This window comes from Macaca mulatta, chromosome 4, assembly GCF_049350105.2.
Source record: "Macaca mulatta isolate MMU2019108-1 chromosome 4, T2T-MMU8v2.0, whole genome shotgun sequence".
Lineage (NCBI taxonomy): Eukaryota > Metazoa > Chordata > Mammalia > Primates > Cercopithecidae > Macaca > Macaca mulatta.
In genome coordinates, this window is record NC_133409.1 from 101,746,999 (window position 1) to 101,765,461 (window position 18,463).

General features: G+C 40.4%; 2 protein-coding genes across 5 annotated transcripts in view; one reads left to right on the plus strand and one right to left on the minus strand.

Moving 5' to 3' along the window:
- The window catches only part of MRAP2 (melanocortin 2 receptor accessory protein 2), a 51,050-nt gene that overhangs the window by 5,017 nt on the left and 27,570 nt on the right, over positions 1-18,463 (minus strand). For all 3 annotated transcript variants that reach the window (XM_077998381.1, NM_001261086.1, XM_077998382.1), the window contains 1 exon segment: positions 17,175-17,274. In XM_077998381.1, coding sequence (XP_077854507.1) covers positions 17,175-17,274 — 100 coding nt within the window.
- On the plus strand, positions 506-15,185 carry LOC144340323 (uncharacterized). Of its 2 annotated transcripts, XM_077999694.1 has the most exons (4): positions 506-1,296; positions 3,792-3,891; positions 6,037-6,119; positions 14,277-15,185. In XM_077999694.1, exons 1-4 carry the CDS (start codon positions 1,285-1,287, stop codon positions 14,409-14,411), a joined length of 330 nt encoding a protein of 109 aa, XP_077855820.1. In that variant the 5' UTR covers positions 506-1,284; the 3' UTR covers positions 14,412-15,185. The 2 variants fall into 2 exon arrangements, 1 of the variants encoding a protein (XP_077855820.1); XR_013416306.1 differs by lacking the exon at positions 3,792-3,891 and having other exon boundaries at positions 533-1,296.

Consider the following 18,463-nt stretch of genomic DNA (forward strand, 5'->3'; position numbering starts at 1 on the left):
CATTTGGAGAAAGCATAATTAAGATTGCTGGGGCCCACACCATTCCTCAATTCCAAGGCTAAGAAGCTCTGAGAAATAGCTTTTCTGCCTACTTGTGGCACCAGCTGAGTGTGACAGCAGACCCAGAAGCCCAACTGTGTGTGGCTGCTCTTCCATAACACAGCTATGTTTCCTGGAATTAAAGTCCATTAATTACCTTTGTTGGAGAACTAAGGCACAAGAGACCAAGAGAATTTTGTCCCTCCCCAGGACAGTGCTAAGGTAGTATACATTAAAGCCCCTCTGAGGTGCCTTTCCTGCCCCCTGAGGCTACCCTGTGCTCCCATGGCTACCCCCTCCCCTCTAGCTTCCTCCTGATGATCCCTTGGTATGGCAACAGTACAATGTGTCTGATTTTCCCTTCCTGAGAAGAGCAAAAAGTTCATCTTTGTACTCTTAGAGTCCAGTAAATATTAAACACTCAATACACTGGACTTTTATTTGTCTCTTCTTTCCTTGACTGATAAACAAAAGTTGTGGAAGTTGTCAGAATAAATCTGGAGTCACTTAATGTTATATAAAAAAAAAATCCTGATGAATAGAGCTGGGGAAGGCCGTGAAGCAGGAATTCTCACTCACAAATGTCTGATAACAAAAACCATCACGAAAGACTGCAAAAACCATAACCTTGTACAAAAAAATACTATAAGGACATCTGCCCAGCAACTGCCTGTCCAACCTGGAACTGGCACCACCCATATTGTTCCTTGTAGCTAAGGATCACTCTCTCCAAACAACCATGTAATCCTCCTCACTTTTCCTCTAAAAACCTTTGTCTTCTTTTACTTCCCAGAATATGCACATAGGTCATATGGCATGAGTATTCCCACTGCAATGACCCATTACCATGTAAACATCATTTTCTTTTAGAGAACCTCTCAGTGTTTGTTTTTTAGGTCGACATAAATGGTTTCCAGAAGTGGAACCTGAAGCAAGATCACTTTTGGAAGGAATCAGTGATTCTTGGAACCTGTGGGCTGTGCTCACCTTGAGCCCTTTGAGCTCTCTGCTTCCATGGCTCACCTGTTTTGCCCTGGCAAGCTTTCACTCAGGCTAAGCTCCTTCTTCCTGAGAGAGGCTTTTTGACTTTATCTGAGATTTGGTTTGGTTATAAGCCTACCTTCAATGAAGAATGTTGCATCTCTCTTGGAACTATAAAATTCTTTTTTTGGCAAGCCCTTCCTGAGAAGCGTCCTTGTGGAGAGTACTCCAGTTTCTACAGAATTTACAATCTGCCTTAGAGGCATGTCTTTTCTGGTGAGTTCATTTTTGGTTCTTTCTGCATGCCTAGTTTAATATTTTGTTTGATCTGCATGCCTGGGTTAAAATTTCTGTGAACACTCTGATTTGGGTTTGGTTATGCATGTGTGTAAATGATTTGGCCCTTCCCCCTTGCTTGTTTCTGAAAATCTTCCAAGAGCAAAAATGAACATCCTAAATGGTGGATGCAGGATGGCTAATTAAAAACCACTATGTCGGATGCCACTGTGTAAGACACCAGTCTAAACTCCTGACATTTTCCTGACAAGATTTAATGAATTTTCTTTGCACACCAGTACAAACTCCTGACGTTCCCCTGACACGATTTATGGGATTTTCTTTGCTTTTAAGACATTAATAAGAAATGAAATGAGATTCTCAAACACGAAGGCATGCCAGGTCTTCTGGGACTCCAGCTGGCTACATGGCTTTTCCTGGTGCACACAAACTCAATGGGCATCATGGAGATCATTCAAACTCCCCAAGCCTGTTTTTCTTAGAGCTGAAATAGAAACTGCAACTACAGAGTTAATACACAAAGGCTTTTAGGCTCTCTATTTCTCTATTTTTTTTTCTGCCTATTTTGAATCTGCTGACTTTTCTGCTAGTGTTAAGACAAACTCACTGCTTATAGCATTCCAGTCAAATGCAAAAAACTTAACAGCTTTAGAGATTACAACAGGTTCATGAAAACCAACAATTTAGACACCTTTGGAAATGTAAATCTAGGTTTGTCTGACTAAAAAGTACTTTGTGTAATGGAACACTTGATTAAAGGATTGGTATTCTAAAAGCAAATAACTACATAAATGTTTATAAAAGTTAGTTTCTCACATCAAACAAGTCAAAATCTTGAGCTCAGAGGAATATTATATCTTTGTCTGGCATAAAAATTGCTTTATGTACTACGGAGGGACTAGAAAAAGCCGGAAAAAAAAAAAAAAAAAAAAACTGTTAAAATGCTTCCTCACCCACATTGACTAGTCAAGCAAACCAGACTAGCAAACAAAAGATAAATTTGTTACTAAAAATTCAAGACCACTTGAAGATTTTATTTTTCTTATACAATTTAGCCAGTCCTGGCTAAAACATAAATATTAAAAATATACCCTAAACTCATTTGAAACTGAAATGAAGGATAATAATAAAGGTTTATTATGATTATCAAACTGCTATGAAAATTTCCTTATCCAAAATTTTAGTTCACAGCCTTAATAAGATTATATATTGGGGCAAATAAACATTAGCCATATGAACAGGTCCCATTTTGTCAGAAATATAATTTGAGTTCAACTGTCCTTCTATAAACTGAGTTTGTATTACTGTTACATTGTCTCATGACTAAAATATCCAAATGAAAGCTAGAGAATCTGTTTCTATGTATTTGTGTTGTCTGTATGTTTTAATGTTGTGTGTATATAATATTTTTCTACTAAAATATATTAAAGAGATCTGATTAATAAATTTAAAAGGAACAAAAGCACTTAAATTGAGTACTGTAACAAAAATATAGTAACTAACCCAAGTGTTTTTAGTTCACATTACTTAAGTAAATTTTTGATAAATAAGCTGGTTTTAAGTTTGTTGATAAAATAAAAATAGAGAGGTCTTCAAAATTGTCAGCATACATTTTTGCCGGGGTAACTGTTCATCAAGATTGTACTAGATGTTTTAAGGTGATGAAATTACAAACTCACTCTAAAAACAGAATAAATTTGTTTCTGAAACTCTTTGGTATGTAAGACTAATTTCATATTGTTGGCTTAATAAAAGCAGCTGTATCTTCTGAGTTATTGACAAAATACCCATATATTTAACTTTAAGGTTCTTACTTAGGTGAACACCTGATATTCACAGGCTATAAAAATGATTAACGGGAAATAAAATGATGACTAGCTTTGTCTAATATCTCAGTTTCTATGAGAATCCAGGTGTAATTGTTAAAAGTAAACAGGCCAGGTATGGTGGCTGTTGGGAATAACCCTCAAAATCTTAAAGAGCTTGAACACTCAAACAAAGGATTTTTAGTAAAGCAATTTTACTTTTGTGTTGAGGGATTTTGTTTGTTTGTTTGTTTTTTGGCCAGTTGCCACGAGAGCACACTTGAACAAAGGGGCATGAAAGCCTGTATTTCTGATGCAAGTCCTGTCCCTGTACTCTGTTTCTATTGGCCGGGGTTGGGTTGCACAATCTGAACTAATCTCGGTTGGTTAGACATTTGAACTTTTTTTAGATAAGGTGGGCATGTAAGGGAGAGAGGGGAAAAGGGGAAGAGGTGTCTGTAATGAGCTAGAGGGCTAGTCTTTTTTTTAAATAAGGAAAGGAATGTGAGCTCGTACTGATAAGCCTGGTACTGTGGCGTGTTCGGGCATGTAACAGGCAGAAAGGAAAAAAAGAGAAAAAGGAAAAAGGGGCGAGGGGTTGGGTACTATGAATTAAAGAATAAAGGATTGATCAGGCTATGTGAAGAGAAATCTCGTCATATCTCACAGTGGCTCACATCTGTGATCTCAGCACTGTGGAAGGCCAAGGCAGGAGGATTGTTTGAGCTTCGAACAGCCTGGGCAACATGGCAAAAGTCCATCTCTACTGGTAAGCAGGAGAGAGACACATGGAGAAAGTTATAAGAAAGAAGATGAACTTTCGGTAAGGAAGGTTAAAAAGAAAACAGAACAATTTTGTATAAGAAAGAATCTGTCTAGTAAATTTTTGTGCTAAAGTAAAATGGTTATTTACGAAAGAGGAAGAATGGGACAAAACTAAAGGCTTAAGCATATTACTGAAGATTTGAGCAGGTCATGAAAGGTTCAAGAAGGCTATAATTAGAAGGAAATTATCTATAAGCCTTGCTAAAGAGTGAGCTTTAATATTAAAAGTACACTAATACAACAGAGAAAAAGTCATATTTCTAGAGAAAAACTACAACACTCTTTTTATTAGGTTTTTAGCCTTGTGCATTATTTTCAAGTTCTTGGTATCTGCCTATAGAATAGACTGGATCCTGAATTATTCTAGATTCTTTCAATCCAACTCTCTACCACGGAATTATTAAAAATGCAAACTGTTCTCTTTCTGAAGCCCTATAACCTTAAACTTGGTGAATTTTAACGGACAAGTCTAATGTTCACCAAAGCACCTGTATTAATCTGTTTTCACACTGCTATAAAGAACTGCCTGAGTCTGGGTAATTTATAAAGAAAAGAGGTTTAATTGACACATAGTTCTGCATGGCTAGGGAGGTCTCAGGAAAATTACAATTATAGTGGAAGGCAGAGTGAAAGCAAGGCACATCTTACATGGCGGCAAGAGAGGGGAATCCACCACATGCTTTTATTTACTTATTTATTCATTCATGTATTTATTTTTGAGATGGAGTCTTGTTATGTCAACCAAGCTGCAGTGCAGTGGCTTGATCTTGGCTCACTGGAAACTCTGCCTCCCAGGTTTAAGTGATCCTCCTGCCTCAGCCTTCCAAGTAACTAGGACTACAAGCATGCACCACCACTCTCGGCTAATTTTTGTATTTTTAGTAGAGACAGGATTTCACCGTGTTGGCCATGCTGGCCTTGAACTCCTGACCTCAAGTGATCCACCCACCTCAGCCTCCCAAAGTGCTGGGATTACAGGCATGAGCCACTGTGCCCGACCAAGGAATCACCACATACTTTTAAGCCATCAGATCTTGTGAAAACTCACTATCACAAGAATAGCATAGGGAAAACTGCCCCCATGATCCAGTCACCTCCTGCCAGGTTCCTCCCATGACACATGGAGATTACAATTTGAGATGAGTGAGACTCTGTCTCAAAAAAAAAAAAAAAAAAAAAAAAAAAAAAAAAAAAAAATTAGCTGGGTGTGGTGGCACACACCTGCAGTCCCAGTTACTCAGGAGGTTGAAGTGGGAGGATCACCTGAGCCTGGGGAGTCGAGGCTTGCTGTGAGCTGAGATCGCGCCACTGCACTCCCACCTGGGTGACAGAGTGAGACCCCATCTCAAAAGAAAAAAATAATAACTCCTGAACAAAAGTTACAGACTGAACCAGACACATAAAATAGATTTTCTACCCATTCATAGCGGTAGATACCTCAGAATGACAGGGCTTCCTCAGGAATCACTCACTACATCTGCACTTTGCCATCTAGTTCCTATGGCCATGGTCAATATCAAAAATTTAGAACAATGACATTTTCCTGCTATTAGTTTTTAGTTTCATGTACCCATTCTTTAATGAGTGCCATATTCAGGTAAATTGCTATTCAAGGTAGAATATAATTCCCATTTTTACAAGGTCCTGAGCAATCTTGCACTGGCCCCTAAGTGAAGAACAGGCCCACCCAGATGAGGTGTACTTAACAAAGGCTACAGAAGGAGGGTATGCGAGGCACGTAATGTCTGGAGTTTGACAATTTTTCAAGAAGTCCAAAGTATTCTACATAAAAATGTGACCCAAGCTTTTCCCATTGCTCTCTATCTGGCAGATTTATGATGATGGGGCCATAATGCTTTAAACAAGACAGCATGCAGAGTAAATGACTCCTGAGCTCAGAAAGCAGGAGGAAATGCTTCTTTTATCTTCACTGTCCTTAAAAAATCCAGATAAGAGATCCCCTGCCTGCCCCACCATAAAAAAGCAAGTATTCCATGGAAAAAATAATCCCCATCAAAGCTACTTCTTAGGCCTAAAAGCTTTTAAGAAGGGTGATGTCAGCTTTATAACAGTCTTTCTTCCTCTGCAGTCCACCTTCTCAGTGCTCACCAATACCTGCCTCTTACCTTCTGGATACACAGAAGACTACCCTTCCCAGCCCCGGGCAGTCAGGTGGGTGTGGCTAGTTCTGACTAACGAGTTGTGGGAGGAAGGGATGTGCGCCGCTTCTGGCTGAAGAATGGAGGGGCAGCCTTGAGATCTCCAAGTGTTTTCTTACCCTGTCACAGCAACCTAGGAGGCCGCGTGGTGGAGAAAGGGCAGCTGCAAGTAGAGATGTTTCTGTCTGCCCGTTGCCAACCTTAGCAGACATGGAGTTTAAGCAAGAAATAAACCTTTGTTGTGTTATATCAAGATTTGAGGATTAGCTTCTTACTGTCTGACAGCCTAGCCTAGCACATATTTCCCCCCTTAACAGAAGCTATAAGTAGTTAGTGATTCCAGAAGTTTTTATTCTAGCATGATCCCAGGTCAAAAAATTCAGGGGAAAAAATATCCATTTTATTGCGGTGTGATTGGCCCTGTGCAGTTAAATGGATCTCAACTCCTGCCATCCAGTACGTTAAAGGAAAGTCCAGCCAGGGATGGCAGATAAACATTCTCTCTCAGGTAAACTGTGATTGGTTCCTGGTGGCTGCCTGGAGATCTGTTTTGAAAATGATTCTCAGGCAAAAGTCTTGGCTATGTGGGGAAGATGATGCAGTCCATTGCTGATGTCTGTTGAGGGCACGGGCACAGGGAGTCAGGGCACAGGTGGTGTTATCTGTCATCCTGTGTCTTACTACTATCAAAGGGAAGCTCACACACTTCCATGTGTCAGCAATGATGAGATCCTAGGGAGCCATTTGGCCCTGGCCTAAGATGCCTCCATGGAGAAAAATATTAAATTCCTTGGTAGATCTAGCACCAGTCCATTCTGAGCTTCCAGACTTACTCAGATATCTTAACTATGCTGTTGGAATCATGTTCCAAAAGGATGCTGTTGATGTCCTACTTTAGGAAGTAACTGTCTTAGTGACAAACCACCCAGAGAGCCAGATATGTAAAGCAATCAGAATTCAAAGGTGTTGATCCTTCTGACTCATCACCAGGATTCTCTACCTAGCTGCTATTCTAGATTCATCTTACTGTTTCACTTGGAGACACAGCCAAGGTTAAGCTGGGATAGATGAGGCAACATTTCGAACAGTGCAGATATAATGCTTAGGGTCTGGCTATCCCATGGGAGAATGGGTTCCTTTTTCTTCTCCCTCCTACTCTTTACCTAGACCCTGCAGCTCACACAGTGACTCATCTTTACTAAGGGATGCACCGAGCCCAGCTTTTGCAAGAAGCTCCACAGTCTGCTCACTGTTTACAACAGGGATGTCCAATATTTTGGCTTCCCTGGACCGCAGTGGAAGAAGAATAATTGTCTTGGGCCACACATAAAATACACTAATACTAATGATAGCTGATGAGCAAAAAAAAATCTCATAATGTTTTAAGCGAATTTACGAATTTGGGTTGGGCTGCATTCAAAGTTATCCTGGGCCGCAGGTTGGACAAGCTTGGTTTACAATAAACTCAGGAGGCAGACACTTCCTTATTTATATACAAGGAGTCTCAAGCACAGAGAAGTTAAGAATCCAGGCCAAAGTCTCAATAAGTAAACCCGGAAATGCTTGATTTCAGAGCCCCGTGCTTGGCACGGTATGTGACAAAAACAAAAAAACAAAAGTAATCATCATGGCGGATGGGAGGCAGGATTAGACTGCAGCTCCAACTTGGATGGACAGAGCAGTGTGCAGAGGCTCGCATTGTGAATTTTAGCTCCAGATCGACTGCAAGAACAAACCAGCAATTCCACGAGGAGCCACAGACCCTCTGAAGGAAGCAGACTGCTCCTGCAGGACCCGGGAAATACCCCAAATACTGTGGGTGCCCCAACTGCAGAAGTGGGAAAGGGAAAGCCTCCTCTCCTGAACACACGTCCCCACTAGAGAAACTGAAGGTCTATTTTTGGGAGAAGTTTCTGACCATACCTGGAGCTGAGTCAATTTAGAGGGCCGAGTGAAATACAGGGGCAGAGGAAGCAGCAGAAAGGTCCTGGGAGCTCGCTGGGTCCACAAGCAGGCCATTCCTGCCTGGCACCATAGGAATCTATCGGCAGGGCGGCCAGAGAAGCCGGGGGCTGGTGGGGAGAAACACCACAGGGAGAAGGAAATCTCCAGCTGAACTTTGTAACAATTTGAATGGGACAAGAAGCCTCCTGGCCAGAACTCGGGGAAGGACACAATCTAGTGTGCAGACTCCACAGGTGGGGGATGAAACAAGCCCTTTTATTTTGCAGCTGGGAGGAGGGTAACCTGGGGCAAGTTCTCAGGTCCGGCTGCCCATTACCAGGAAACAGATTAGGGGCTGTTAGTGGGGACATGGTGGGAATGAGACTGGCCCCTCGATTTGTATGGGAGCTGGGTGAGGCCTGTGACTGCTGGCTTTTCTCCACTTCCCTGACAATCTGCATGACTCAGCAGGCAGCCATAATCCTCCTAGGTACATAATTCCATTGATCTGGGAGCCTCACCCCCATCTCCCACAGCAGCTGTAGCAAGACCCACCCAAGGAGAGTCTGAGCTCAGACACGCCTAGCCTTGCCCCAACCCAATGGTGCTTCCCTATCCACCCTGGTAGCTAAAGACAAAGGACATACACTCCTGGGAGTTCTAGGGCCCTGTCCACCGCCTGTTCCTTCCCAAACAACCACAGCTGATGCTCTCTGGAAAGCACCATGTCCTGGCAGGAGGCCAACCAGCACAAAAATAGAACATTAAGCCACCAAGGCTAAAAACCTTCACGGAATTCATTTGCACCCCTGCTACCACCTCCACTGGAACAGGCACTGGTATCCACAGCCGAGAGACCCAAACACGATTCACATCACAGGACTCTGTGCAGACAACCCTCAGTACCAGCCCAGAGCCAAGTAGACTTGCCGGGTGGCTAGACCCAGAACAGAGACAACAATCACTGCAGTTCAGCTCACAGGAAGCCACATCCATAGGGAAAGGGGGAGAGTACTACATCAAGGGAACACTCCATAGGACAAAAGTATATGAACAACAGCCTTCAGTGCTAGACCTTCCCTCTGACAGAGCCTACCCAAATGAGAAGAAACCAGAAAACTAACTCAATATGACAAAAGAAGGCTCTTTAACACCTCCTAAGAATCATACTAGTTCACCAGCAATGGATGCAAACCAAGAAGAAATTCCTGATTTACCTGAAAAATAATTCAGGAGGTTAGTTATTAAGCTCATCAGGAAGACACCAAAGAAAGGCAAAGCCCAATACTAGAAATCTAAAAATCGATACAAGAAGTAAAGAAAGAAATATTCAAGGAAATAGATAGCTTAAAGAAAGAACAATGAAAACTTCAGGAAACACTGGACACACTTATAGAAATGCAAAATGCTCTGAACGTCTCAGCAATAGAATTGAACAAGTAGAAGAAAGAAATTCAGAGCTCGAAAACAAGGTCTTCCAATTAACCCAATCCAACAAAGACATAGTAAAACGATAAGAAAATATGAAAGAAGCCTCCAAGAAGTCTGGGATTATGTTAAACAACCAAACCTAAGGATAATTGGTGTTCCTGGGAAGAAGAGAATTCTAAAAGCTTGGAAAACATATTTGGGGAAATAATCAAGGAAAACTTCCCCGGCCTTGCTAGAGACCTAGACATCCAAATACAAGAAGCACAAAGAACACCTAGGAAATTTATCGCAAAAAGATCATTGTCTAGACACACTGTCATCAGGTTATCCAAAGTTAAGACAAAGGAAAGAATCTTAAGAGCTGTGAGACAGAAGCATCAGGTAACCTATAAGGGAAAATCTATCAGATTAACAGCAGATTCCTCAGCAGAAAACCTACAAGCTAGAAGGGATTGGGGCCCTATCTTCAGCCGCCTCAAACCAATTATCAGCCAAGAATTATATATCCAGTGAAACTAAACATCATATATGAAGGAAAGATACAGTCTTTTTCAGACAAACAAATGCTGAGAGAATTCACCACTACTAAGCCACCACTACAAGAACTGCTAAAAGGAGCTCTAAGTCTTGAAACAAATCCTGGAAACACATAAAAACAGAACCTTAAAGCATAAATCACACATGACTTACGCAACAAAAATACAACTTAAAAAGCCAAAACAAAAAAACCAAAGTATACAGGCAACAAAGAGCACGATGAATGCAATGGTACCTCTCATCTCAATACTAACATTGAATGTAAATGGCCTAAATGCTCCACTTGAAAGATACAGAACCAAAGAATGGATAAGAACCCACCAACCAACTACCTGCTGTCTTTAGGAGACTCACCTAACATGTAAGGACTCACATAAACTTAAAGTAAAGGGGTGGAAAAAGGCATTTCATGCAAATGGACACCAAAAGTAAGCAGGGGTAGCTATTCTTGAATCAGACAAAACAAACTTTAAAGCAACAGCAGTTAAAAGAGACAAAGAGGGATATTATGTAATGGTAAAGGCTTTGTCCAACAGGAAAATATCACAATCCTAAACATATATGCACCTAACACTGGAGATCCCAAATTTATAAAACAATTACTTATAGACCTAAGTGGGGGACTTCAATCCTCCATGGGGAGCACTAGGCAGGTCATCAGACAGAAAGCCAACAAAGAAACAATGGATTCAAACAAATGAACTTTACAGATATATTCAGAACATTTCATCCAACAACCACAGAATACACATTCTATTCAACAGCGGATGTAACCTTCTCCAAGATAGACCTTATGATAGACCATAAAACAGGCCTCAATAAATTTAAGAAAAATGAAATTACATCAGGCACTCTCTCAAATCACAGTAGAATAGAACTAGAAATCAACTCAAAAAGGAGCCTTCAAAACCATGCAAATACACGGAAATTAAATAACCTGCTCTTGAATGAGCATTGGGTCAAAAATGAAATAAAGATGGAAATTTAAAAATTCTTCCAACTAAAAACAATAATGACACAACCTATCAAAACTTCTGGGATACAGCAAAGGCAGTGCTAAGAGAAAAGTTCATAACCCTAAACGCCTACATCAAAAAGACTGAAAGAGCACAAACTGACATTCTAAGGTCACATCTTAAGGAACTAAAGAAAAAAGAACAAACCAAACCCAAATCCAGCAGAAGAAAGGTAATAACCAAGATCATCAGAGCAGAACTAAATGAAATTGACAAAACAAAAAAAATAGAAAAGATAAATGAAATATAAACCTGGCTCTTTGAAAAGATAAATAAAATTGATAAACCATTAGCAAGATTAACCAAGAAAAGAAGAGAGAAAATCCAAATAACCTCATTAAAAAATGAAACAGAAGTTATTACAACTGACACCACTGAAATACAAAAGATCATTCAAGGCTACTATGAAAGACAATTTTACGCACATAAACTAGAAAACCTAGAAGAGATGGATAAATTCCTGGAAAAATACAACCCTCCTAGCTTAAATCAGGAAGAATTAGATATCCTGAGCAGACCAATAACAAGCAGCGAGATTAAAATGGTAATTTAAAAATTACCAACAAAAAAGGTCCAGGACCAGACAGATTCATAGCAGAATTCTACCAGACATTCAAAGAAGAATTGATACCAATCCTTTTGACACTATTCCACAAGATAGAAAAAGAAGGAACCCTCCTTAATTTATTCTATGAAGCCAGCATTATCCCAATACTAAAACCAGGAAAGGACATAACCAAAAAAAAAAAAAAAAAAAAAAAAAAAACTACAGACTGATATCTTTGAAGAACAGAGATGCTAAAATCCTTAACAAAATACTAGCTAACTGAGTCCAACAACATATCAAAAAGATAATCCACCATGATCAAGTGGGTTTCATACCAGGGATGCAGGGATGGTTTAACATATGCAAGTCAACAAATGTGATACACCACATTAACAGACTAAAAAACAAAAACACATGATCATCTCAATAGATGCAGAAAGCGCATTTGATAAAATCCAGCATCTCTTTATGATTAAAACTCAGCAAGATCGGCATAAAAGGGACATACAATGTAACAAAAGCCATCTATGACAAACCCACAGCCAACATAATACTGAGTGGGGGAAAGTTGAAAAGTTCCCTCCGAGAACTGGAACAAGACAAGGATGCCTATTCTCACCACTCCTCTTCAACATAGTATTGGAAGTCCTAGACAGAGCAATCAGACAAGAGAAAGAAAGAAAGGGCATCCAAATCGGTAAAGAGAAAGTCACACTGTCACTGTTTGCTGACGATATGATCATCAGCAAACCCTAAAGACTCCTCCAGAAAGCTCCTAGAACTGATAAAAGAATTCAGCAGGCCAGGCGCAGTGGCTCATGCCTGTAATCCTAGCACTTTGGGAGGTTGAGGCGGGTGAATTGCCTGAGCTCAGGAGTTTGAGACCAGCCTGGGCAACACAGTGAAACCCCGTCTCTACTAAAACACAAAAAATTAGCCAGGCATGGTGGTGCGGGCTAAAAAGTGGGCTAAAAACATGAATACACAATTCTCAGAAGAAGATACACAAATGGCCAACAGATATATGAAAAAATGCTTAACATCACTAGTGATCAGGGAAAATGCAAATCAAAGCCACAGTGCATTATCACTTTACTCCTGCAAGAATGGCCATAATCAAAAAATCAAAAATCAGTAGATGTTGGCATGGATGCAGTGATCAGGGAACACTTCTACACTGCTGATGGGAATGTAAACTAGTACAGCCACTATGGGAAATAGTATGGAGATTCCTGAAAGAACTAAAAGTAGATCTACCATTGATACAGCAATCCCACTACCAGGTATCTACCCAGAGGAAAAGAAGTCATTGTATGAAAAAGATACTTGCAGACACATGCTTATAGCAGCACAATTCACAACTGCAAAATCATGAAACCAACCCAAATGCCCATTAATCGACAAGTGGATAAAGAAACTGTGATATATACATCAAAAGAAATCACAGATAAAACAAACACATGAAAACACATCCCATGCTCATGGATGGATAGAATCAATATCGTGAAAATGACTATGCTGCCAAATGCAATCTACAAATTCAATGCAATCTCCATCAAAATACCACCATCATTCTTTACATAATTAGCAAAAATAATTCTCAAATTCATATTGAACAAAAAAATACACATATTGTTGGTATATGTATATATTTTGTATATATATTGCATATATATGTATATACATATATATGTATATATGGTGGGATACTACTCAACCATAAAAAGGAATGAATTAACAGTATTTGCAGCAACCTGGATGAGATTGGAGACTGTTATTCTAAGTGAAGTAACTCAGGAATTGAAAAGGAAACATTGTACGTTCTCACTGATATGTGGGAGCTATGAGGATACAAAGGCATAAGAATGAAACAATGGACTGTGGGGACTTGGGAAGAGTGGGAGGGGGTGAGGGATAAAAGACTACCAATATGGTATAGTATATACTGCTCGGGTGATGGGTGCACCAATATTTCACAAATCACCACTAAGGAACTTCCTTATCTAACCAAATACCACCTGTACCCCAGTAACTTATGGAAAAAATAACAAATCTGGTTGCTTGCTAACATCTTTAGTTCAATAGAAGGAAGAGATTAAAAATTGCCAATCTGAGATAGTGTAGTGGTTAATGACAGGAACTTCAGCACCGAAGAGACTTTAGTTTGAGGTTTGACTCCACATTTTTTCTTTAACCTATGAAGCCTTAGACAAGTGTCTCAGCCTTATGTTTCTTATCTGTAATGTGGTAACATGGAATTTACTTCGTCTTCCTGTGAGGACTTCGTGAGATATAAAGTAATTAGTTGACCCTGGCATCAAAAAAAAAATGGCTCTTATTATTTTCAATGTTGTCTTGTCCTTCCCCCCACACCCTCATTATCACAAGCAAACTTGAAATTAGTTGTTTTCTACTAATATTGGCTATATGGAAAAAAACAACGTCCACTTAAGAAAAAAATTCCTGCCAAACAAATAACAAGTTTGTTAAGACCTAAAAGCCTTTATAACAGATTTATTTCAATGTTTTTCCACATGTCTGATTCTTTCACTTTTCTATTATTAAATACTGCAACCAAATGCCATATCTTATGCTGTGTCAGACTGTGTACAGAAGCATTCAAAATGTGGTCCTGAGGGAAGATCCATTATTTTCTTAAATGTTAAAAAAAGTTATTTTTCCTTTACCTTGTTAGAAGCATTCTAATGACCTCTGTTCTGTGATTGAGCATTGTTCAGAACAACCATCAAAGAGAGACCGTCTAGCGGCAAAAGTGAACTGCCAACTGGAAGGCTACAAGGCAAGTCTCAACTACCCAGGGTTGCCATGACACCACACGGAAGTGATGATTAGTCAGGGATCTCCAGAGAAAACAGAACCAACACAATGTGTGTGTGTGTGTGTGTGTGTGTGTGTGTATAAAGATAGAGTTTTATTTTAAGGAATTGCCTCATGCAACTTGGGGGGCCAGCAAGTCCAAAATCTGCAGAGTAGGCTGGCAGGGTGGGGACAGTCCAAAGGCAGTGTCCTGGTAGAATCCCTTTTGGCTTGAGGAAGTCAGTCTTTGTTCTCCTAAGGCCTTCAGCTGACTGGATAAGGCCCACTCATAGCATGGAGGGTAATCTGCTTAACCCAAAGAGTACTGATAAATGGTATCCTCAACTAAGAAACACCTTCACAGAAACATCTAGAATTGTTAACACATAAAATTAACCATCACAGAACGTCACATTCTATTTTGTGCTAGTGTTCCTAGTCCTAAAATCTCCTGCCTTCTACATCACACACATCTATCTCAATAACCCACAAAAATCCATTGGTTCCTCTGAGGAAAAGGAAGATAACAGGGTATTATTAATCCCTGACCACTCTATGAGTTGTGCCTTAATCTGAGTTTATTCTAGGCTTTTCTTACCCGTCTTGTAACCCACACCATATTTTCAAATTCCCCAGGCCAATATAATAGAAGTGAAGCATGTGCGAATATTTACAATGACATGAAGAGAGAAAAAGGAAAGCTCGTGTCTTTTTAGTGGCTGTTAAATAGATTCTCAGCCATATGTCTCCAAATGCTTCAATAAAAATGTTTTCCTTTCATTTAAAATCTTTGTGTTTTTTTTTTTTTTTTTGAGACAGGATCTTACTCTGTCATCCAGGCTGTAGTGCAGCAGCACAATCACAGCTCACTGCAGCCTTAACTTCCTGGGTTCAAGTGATCCTCCCACCTTAGCCTCCCGAGTAGCTGGGACTACAGGTGTGCACCACCATGCCTGGCTGATTTTTGTATTTTTTGTAGAGACAGGGTTTTGCCATGTTGCCCAGGCTGGTCTCAAACTCCTGAGCTCAAGCAATCCTCTCAATTCCACCTCCCAAAGTGTTGGGATTACAGGCATGAGCCACCACACGTGGCTGTGTTTACATTTTGCTTTCTAGCCCCTGATATCTACAAATAGCTGAGTGATGGCAAGAACTGTTCCCTTTGCACAGGCATTTGTCATAGTTGAAGTGCAGGCTGAAGAGTGAACAACAGATGCTGGAGTCTGTGATGAGACACAACCATGAAAGAGAGCTGCTCCCAGGCTGTGAAGCAAAAATAAGATACTGAATATAAAAATGCAAGGATTTTTTGAAATCTTTGAAATCCTGTGAAACTTATTCTATTCACTCTCCCAGGTCTCTCCCACCCTCCCCTGTCCTGCTCTGTGCATGGGAAAATGGCCTTTGATGCAGCCTCTGGCTGCTGGCTGTGTTCAGCCAGTGGGGAGCAATGATGAGAAATGGGAAGGAGGGAGAAGACTGAGGTATTGGTCTTCACTTTGAGGCTCCTTCCCTGAGAGGTCACACTGGACTAGCTGTATCCCTCAGCCCAAAGTCACAGCTACTCTCAGCAGACTCGCGGGTTCCAGTTGTGGCCCCACCCCTTGCTTCCTGGGATCTAGGATGGCTGCTCCTCAGTGTTGCCAGCCTTGCTGTCCTGCATGAGCCTGTGTAGTTGCCCTCTTCCCTGCCCATAACTTCTGAACAGCCCCTTTATCAAAAGCTTTTTTTTTTTTTATAGACAGAGTCTGGCTCTGTTGCCTAGGCTGTAGTGCGGTGGCACGACCTTGGCTCACTGCAACCTCCCGGGTTCAAGTGATTCTTGTGCCTCAGCCTCCCAGGTAGCTAGGATTACAGGTACCCTCCACCAAACCAGGCTAATTTTTTGTATTTTTAATAGAGACGGGGTTTCACCGTAGCCAGGCTGGTCTTGAATTTCTGGACTCAACTGATCTGCCTGCCTCGGTCTCCCAAAGTGCTGGGATTACAGGCTGGAGCCACCGTACCAGCCAAAAACTCTTTTAATTACTATTGCCTCCTGGTGCTGACTAATAAGGTATTGAATGTTCTCTGTTTTCCCTTTTATTAAAAATTTGGTATAAAACACATAAATCCTTTAAGATATTTCTGAATTTTTTACAAGCCATTAGTGAACAAATGCTTTTTGATGTTTCTCAGTGTTCTTTAAGCAGTCATGTAATACTTCAGTCCAAAGTGCAGCATCATCACAAGTCCTACCATGTTATGAGAATTATGTAAACCACAGTGTTGGCCTTTGTATCCTAGTTTCAAGAAAACTCTGTTAAATTTATTAATCATTGTCAATAGTTAATTGAGTTGAGTATCCAGGAACAACTATTACTCTGCTTCTTGAAATAATTTTTAAAACTAGTTTTCATCCTATTTTGCTATTGTCTTTTCCACTGTTTTTAATATGGTGAATCATCTAAATCCTTTTGGGAATATGGATAAAATACATTGTAATTAATAAACATTTCAATGTAAAAATCAGGCCCCACATCATCATTAAGACTGTAGGAAAGGACCAAGAAACCCAATTTCATAAAAGTCCACTTGAAAATAAGCCCAAGACGCAAGAAACAAAAAGCCAGGAGAATAGTTGGATCCAATCCACAGGCATCTGGGTTCAGACAGCAAATCCATAACCACCCCCTTCTCTTCATCCACTGGAAGCACCTCCAGCCCTGGGTAGTAGTTTCCATTTCCTCAGTCTCCTGTGAGGCTTAAGAGACATTTAGGAACCGCCCAAACTTACTCTTGGTGTGGGGCTCCTGTCTTGGTCAGCAAGGTCAGCACAAAAAACATAAAAATCACGAAGACTGCAAGACCAACCCAAAATCCAATCACAATGGAATCTGCAAGACAGTTAATACTGCAATTAGTATTTCACAGTAGTTTAAAACTTGAACATTCAAGAATCAGAGCTTCTTGGAGAGGCTTTGGTACATGAAACATGAAAGGAAATCAACAGTCTGATCCGCAGTTGGCTGGAGATTGATAAGATGGAAAGGATGACGGGGAGGGAAGAGTCTGCTCCGCCTCCAGGTTTCTGTCTCAGATAGCACGAAGGGATTTAGGCCTCATTGACTCATGGTTTCCGTATCTCAAGGAAGGAACCTAGGCCACAGCATAGGTTATCTTGGGCCTCAAGATTCCACTCGTGTGTTGAGTTAGAAAATAAAATGTTTAGCAGACTACCAACTCAAGTTTTAAGTGTATTTGGATTCCTACTGTTAAAAGAAAAACTTTGGACAAATTAAATTTAACAGATATTAACTGTGCAAGGAAAACAAAATTCTTGAACTGGGAAGCTCCCAGAATCAGAACAGATTCAGAGAGACTCTGGGCTGCCTCATGGTTGGTTAAGATTTAGGGACAGAAAAAGGAAAATTATGTACAGGAAAAAGAAACGAGGTATGGAAACAGCTGGATTTGAATACCATTTGAACAGCTGTCTGCCTGTGAGTGCCTGAAGTGTAGCTGTGTGATTAGCTGAGACTCAGCTATTGTTATGGAAGCATTCGCTGGGTTTTCAGTTTGCTTACCTAGTAAGCTAGGTCACAGCTCATACCTAAGAATGCAAGTATGCAAATATGGAGGCCTTCTTGGGCCAAATTTTAGTTCAGAAACTCTATTGGTTAGCAGCTCAATTAGGTAGCAACTTTGCATTCTCACTTATGTTCACCATGGAATAATTCAGGCTGTCATTACTTCTTGCAGAGAACATACAGATGGCCTCTTGAGTGCTCTCTCTGCCTTCTGCCTTTCCCTGTGCTTTATTTCTGTACAAATCTGCTTTAATCACAGCCCTGATGATATTGCTCTTTCGTGAAAAGCTCTCCAACAAAAACAGAGCTGACCCACTTTTCCAGATTAAAAGAGATTCCATATGTAAAGCACTTTATGCAATGTCTGACAGGTGAGAAAACGGTACACCACAGGTGCTGGCTACTGTCATTAGAATTGTCATTTTCTCCCAATTTACCTCACTTTAAAAACCATGTGTTTCCAATCATACTAGGGGACATTGTGTCCCTGTATTTA

What these genes read in the sequence shown, in the direction of transcription:
- LOC144340323 (XM_077999694.1), top strand. An exon ending in GCAAAAGTCCATCTCTACTG is followed by an intron (nt 3,892 to 6,036) that starts GTAAGCAGGAGA and finishes CTTCCTCTGCAG; the next exon opens with TCCACCTTCTCAGTGCTCAC. An exon ending in TCCCAGCCCCGGGCAGTCAG is followed by an intron (nt 6,120 to 14,276) that starts GTGGGTGTGGCT and finishes TTACCTTGTTAG; the next exon opens with AAGCATTCTAATGACCTCTG.